Source organism: Peromyscus maniculatus, chromosome 1, assembly GCF_049852395.1.
Source record: "Peromyscus maniculatus bairdii isolate BWxNUB_F1_BW_parent chromosome 1, HU_Pman_BW_mat_3.1, whole genome shotgun sequence".
Taxonomy (NCBI): Eukaryota; Metazoa; Chordata; class Mammalia; order Rodentia; family Cricetidae; genus Peromyscus; species Peromyscus maniculatus.
Genome location: NC_134852.1, coordinates 113,798,159 through 113,803,721, shown reverse-complemented (window position 1 = coordinate 113,803,721; position 5,563 = coordinate 113,798,159). Strand labels below are relative to the sequence as shown.

Below are 5,563 nucleotides of genomic sequence, written 5' to 3'. Positions count from 1 at the left end.
AACAGCTACACCAGTTTGTTTTCAGCTTCAGTTTACTTGAAATTTGGACTTTATCCTGTGGATACCTTGGCCAGTGAGGTGTTTCTTGAAGGCAATAGATAGAAGGAGAGTAGTTTTAATCCAATCAGCTAGTCTATCCCTTTTCATTGGGGAGTTGAGGCCATTTATATTTAAGGTTATTATTGAGAGATGTTTGCTGATTCCTGTAATTTTCATTGCTTTTCTGTTCTGTTAGATTATTGTTTGTTTTTAATCCTTTTTTGGAACTGTGCATTTGCTAGTTTGCTATTGTGGACATGATGGGTTCCTTCCTAGCTCTCATTGATTTAAAATCTTCATCGGACATTTTCTTCTTCCGTAGCTTTGAGATCAGTAACTGGGAAGTTAGGATCCTTTAGAGGAATCACGTTGTCTTTCTTTTTCATGGTTTTGTAGGCTTTGCTTTGTTGTTGGCACATTTATTGGCTTCAGTGCTTCCAAGTTTTATCTGAGGATCTCATGGGCAGCCTACTTTTAAGAGAAGAAAGAGAAAGGAACAAGCAACAATAAAAATAAAAATAAAAATAAATCCCCCAAATTTCCTAGTAACTTCAAAAGTAAACTTAGATCAATGTAAGAAGGCAATAAAAAAAATGGAAGTAAACTAACTCTTTTATAATAGGTATAAGGTGACAAAACCAAATTCAACTAAAATTACAATGTAAAGGAAAGAGAGGGCGCCAGGGGAAAAACAAACAATGCTAAAAAAAAAATGCCCAATAATGAAAGAAAATGTGCACAAAATTAGACTAATGTATGTATAATATATTAATACAGTGAAATAAAAATACTACTAAAATTGTAGTAAAGTAAATTGAAGCTCCAGGAGCAAAACAAAATACAGAAGCTAAAACAGTTGTTGAAACACCTTCCTCCTCAGTCCTAGAAAACTGAGGTGTGTGAGTTATGTGGTGAGATCAGTTGGCCCTACATGCCTTGTGTTTCTTGCAGTTGATTTTGGTGTTGAGTCTCTATTGGACAAGAATCCAGTCTGTCAGGGTTGTTTTCACTTTAGTAATTCCCCTTTTTTGTGGACCAGGGGTATCTGTTTTCCATTCATATGTTTTCAGATGGGAAGGTTCCATCCCCCTCCTGAGAGGGAGGTCCACAGAGAGGAAGGAGTCCTGGTACCAGTATGAATAAAACATCCTATGTGGACGATGAGACAATCATTTGTTTGCACAGAATAATATGTTGCCTAACCACATGAACATAATTCCCACCCCTAGTCTTTAGTATTTTTCTTTAAGATAGAGTGTCAGCCTGGCAGTGGTGGTGCATGCCTTTAATCCCAGCCTCGCCTACAAAACGAGTTTGAAAATAGCCAGAGCTGTTTCACAGAGAAAGCCTATCTCAAAAAAACAAAATAACATACAAATAAACAGAGAAGAGTCAGTCAGAGATAGAATTCAGCGTTAAGTTCTTGAAGGCTGAATATCTTTTAGGTGGGTTTGGTTTTTATTAATTCTAGTACCGAATAGTTAGCTTGAAACATATCTCTCTCTCTCTCTCTCTCTCTCTCTCTCTCTCTCTCTCTCTCTCTCTCTCTCTCTCTCTCTCTCTCTCAAACACACACACACACACACACACACACACACACACACACGCACGCGCGCTCACACACACACATGCATGCACATGCATACCTCCCCCCACCCCTGAGCACCATGCATACACACATGAGATAAATCTTAAACAGCTATGTCAGCCACTAGGTGGTTCAGCTTAGTGCCTGGTACTGGCATATGGTGCTGGCAGCTGGCTCCAGCCCACAGGCAGTGGCTGGTAGCCATGTCTCTGTACATCGCTGAGTGTACCCATAGTCACCAGAAAGCCATGTTTGACTCCATGTTTTGAACTTTTTTTTAAAGCTTTCTCAGGCATTATAAGGATACATGTGGCGGGATGTTGGGCACTATATGTAGTCGAAATTTCCTTTGGGCAGCCAGCTCACAGAAAACAACATGGAGACTTATTATCAATTATAAAAGCTGAGCCTTTAGCTTAGGCTTGTTCCACTAGTTCATAACTTAAATAAACCCATTTATATTAATCTACATTTTGCCTCATGGCTTTTTACCTCTCTTCCATCTTGCACCTCCTGTTTCCTCTTTGTGTCTTCTGTGTCTCTCCTGTGCATTGGTTCATATCCTCTTCCTCTGCCTGGAAGTCCCACCTAACCTCTTCCTGCCTAGCTATTGGCCATTCAGCAAAAAAAAAAGGCTGTTCAGCACCTTGGCAAAGACACATCATCACAGTATACAAAAAGATTATTCCACAACACTCCTCTTTCTCTCTCTCTCTCTCTCTCTCTCTCTCTCTCTCTCTCTCTCTCTCTCTCTCTCTTTCTCTCAAAATCATAATCATAACACAAAAAGCAAAAATGTTAAACAAAAAGAACATACCAGAACAAGAACAAAACAAAACAGAAAGTGTACACAGAAGAACCATGTGATCCACTTTTCTACTCCTGGGAATAGAACGTACACTGGACTGTTGTTGACATAGTTAGTGACACTCCACTGGAGATGTTTGATTGACTTGGAGGCTTTTTAAATGTATTTTCAGGGAGGGGAACCTAGAGGCAGAAGAAGCCTATACAGGGGTCATGAAGGGATGCCATTTGCTAGCCTGCTTTCTTATTCAACTCAGGACCACCTTCCCAGGGATGGCAACCACTCACAATGGCCTGGTCCTTCCACATCAGATATTAATCACAAAAAAAAGGTCCCATGGGCTTGCACACAGGCCAATCTGGTGGGACATTTTCTCAGGTAAGTTTCCCTCTTCTTAAATGACTCCAGCTTGTGCCAACTTGACAAAAACACTAGCCAACACAACTATTTTCGAAGTACTGATCTAATAAAACTGGAAGTTTAGAACCCAATGTGTCTACAAATTGCAACTTTATTTTAAACTGATCCCTCTTGTGCAGAAATCCTACAGGTGGATCAGGGTGGAGATGGAAGGCAGGCAGGATTTGGGTGGGAAGGGACAGTTTCTCTTCCTTGAAGCCTCATGTGCCCAGAGCAAAAACTACAAGAGCAATTGGCAAATACAGTCATTTTCTTATAAAACCAATAGCTTTGCCAACCCTTCTTCTCTTCCATAAGTGGGATATGTACCCAGTTGTGTATACAGTTCAGTCTTCTAAAACGCCATGTTCTGTTATTAAAATCTGTTTTAGCAGCATTTCAGTTGCCAACAGTTAACTAAGGAAATCTTTTTTGTGGCTACAGTGACTTTGAAATGAGTAAGATTTTCAAATGTACTTATGAAAGTATGTCTAGAAAACAAACTGAATACAAAGGGTTGGTGATGACCTAAAGTGTCTTATAAATTTCAACCAAAACACTGAGCTGGAATGCTTAAGTCATTTGGTATATAATGATTTGGATTATAAAGCATTTTTTCCTATTTCCTTATACATAAAATGTGAGCAATAATGCCTCCTAAGATCTGAGAGTATTTTATAAGAATTTTGAGGAGGGCTGGAGAGACAGCTCAGAGGTTAGGAGCACTAGTTACTCTTTCAGAAGTCCTGAGTTCAATTCATAGTACCGCATGGTAGCTCACAACTATCTGTAAGGAGATCTGGTGCCCTCTTCTGACCTGCAGGCATACATGCAGGCAAAACACTGTACACAGTAAATCAATCTTAAAAAGAATTGTGTGGAAAGTGTGAGATTTTTAAAGTGCTATTTATTTGCTGCTGATGTCATTATCATTGTTGATTTACCTTCTTCACAATTCAAGCACCCTCCAGTCATAAAAAGATAAATATCTTCCACCCTCAGATATTTCAGAATTATGCGTTCCTCTCGTTGTTCGTTTGGGACTATAAATACTAGCCCAACAGCTCAGTCTGGGTTTCCCATTTGGAAAGTAGCCGTCCATATTTGAATGTGTTCTTCTCCAGGGACTTACTTGAGAGAAAAGAGGTGGCAGTCACCTGATCTTGGTTCCTGTCTTTAGGATCTGAAGAAGCCTGTCTCGGATCTGCTTGGTACGAACAGCATAGACAATGGGATTAAGGATGGGGGGAATGAGGAGATAGAAGTTGGCCAGCAGCGTGTGGATTGGAGGAGGCACATGGTGACCGAACCGGTGGATGAGGGAAGAAACGGCAATGGGAACGTAGAAAATCAGAATGGCACAGATGTGAGAGCCGCACGTCCCCAGGGTTTTAAGCCTGGCCTCGGGAGTGGCCAGCCCCATCACGGCTCTGAAAATCATTACATAGGAGGCAGCAATGGCCACTGAATCCAGGATCAACACCAGAAAGCCAATGCTCAACCCGTAGACGTTGTTGACTCTGCTGTCACCACAGGTCAAGGCAACCACGGCCATGTGCTCACAGTAGGAGTGAGAGATGACTCGGGTTTTATAAAGAGGCAGTCGCAGGCGGATCATAAGCGGCAGGGGTCCAATGTAAAGGACTCCTCGGAGGAGGGCAGCCAGCCCCAGACGACCCACCACTGCCTGGGTGAGCACCATGCTGTGCCGCAGTGGGTTGCAGATGGCTACATAGCGGTCAAAAGCCATGGCAAGGAAGATGCCTGACTCAACGGTAGCAAAGCAATGGATAAGAAACATTTGACATAAGCAGGCATCCAGGCTAATGTTGCCAGCACCAAACCAGAATATTGCCAGAAGTTTGGGCATAGTGGAAGTAGACAGAACCAGGTCAATGACAGCCAGCATGCACAGAAAGAAGTACATGGGCTGGTGCAGGCTGTGCTCTACCCTTACCACCGCTAGGATGGTGATGTTCCCCACCACAGCCACCAGGTACATGGAGCCAAAGGGGATGGAGAGCCAGATGTGCAGGGACTCCAGCCCTGGGATGCCAGTGAGCCAGAACGAGCTGGGGACTGAGCAGACATTATGAAAAGTGGGCATCGCTATTTATAAGTAAATCTCATTTGTGTCCCCACACGCAGTAAGACATTTTCCCCTGGAAATTAAAGAAAAAAAAGACAGTATTCTTGGGACAGATAAAAAACATCATTGAATATGCAGTGAAACACAACTTTTAGAAGAAACTATGACATTTCATACGACATTGAATTTCATGTTACACTAAACTATCCATGTAAATGGATACAAACATAATCAAAAATATGTGTTTGAATGAATGGGTGATTTTTTTATAGTATAATCCTCAATGAGTAATATTTTACATCAATAAATGAATTGCCCTGAGGCAGGAGTCAACTTATTTGGTGATTTATTTCTCTGGGTATACTATAAAGTAGCTTTTGGGGATAATATTAGAATGATCTTCTGATGTCCCACTAAGGAAGCAACCTGCTTGTCAAGAGACAATACCGGATGAAGATTGCTCACCATAGGATCTGATCTAATATCCACAAGAGAGCACATGGCATGCTCATGGAGACAACTGCAGGGGCCATCTGCAGAGGTGCAGGCAGGGTTGATGGGTTTAAGAAGTATGCAGATGAACAGTGAGCATGGTTACTTAGCCCAGGTGCAGTTAGCAGAAGAGAGGAGGGGCCACTTT

The 5,563-nt window shown here is 41.8% G+C and overlaps 1 protein-coding gene across 1 annotated transcript; it reads right to left on the bottom strand.

Moving 5' to 3' along the window:
• Positions 1–3,987: 3,987 nt before the first annotated feature.
• LOC102924708 (olfactory receptor 52M1) lies at positions 3,988–4,960 on the bottom strand. The gene has a single exon (XM_006993327.3). The coding sequence runs from the start codon at positions 4,939–4,941 to the stop codon at positions 3,988–3,990; it is 954 nt and encodes a 317-aa protein (XP_006993389.1). The 5' UTR covers positions 4,942–4,960.
• Between the last annotated feature and the right edge of the window lie 603 nt (positions 4,961–5,563).

Excerpts from the sequence above, each read along its gene's own strand:
- LOC102924708 (XM_006993327.3), bottom strand. The coding sequence starts at position 4,941 with ATGCCCACTTTTCATAATGTCTGCTCAGTCCCCAGCTCGTTCTGGCTC.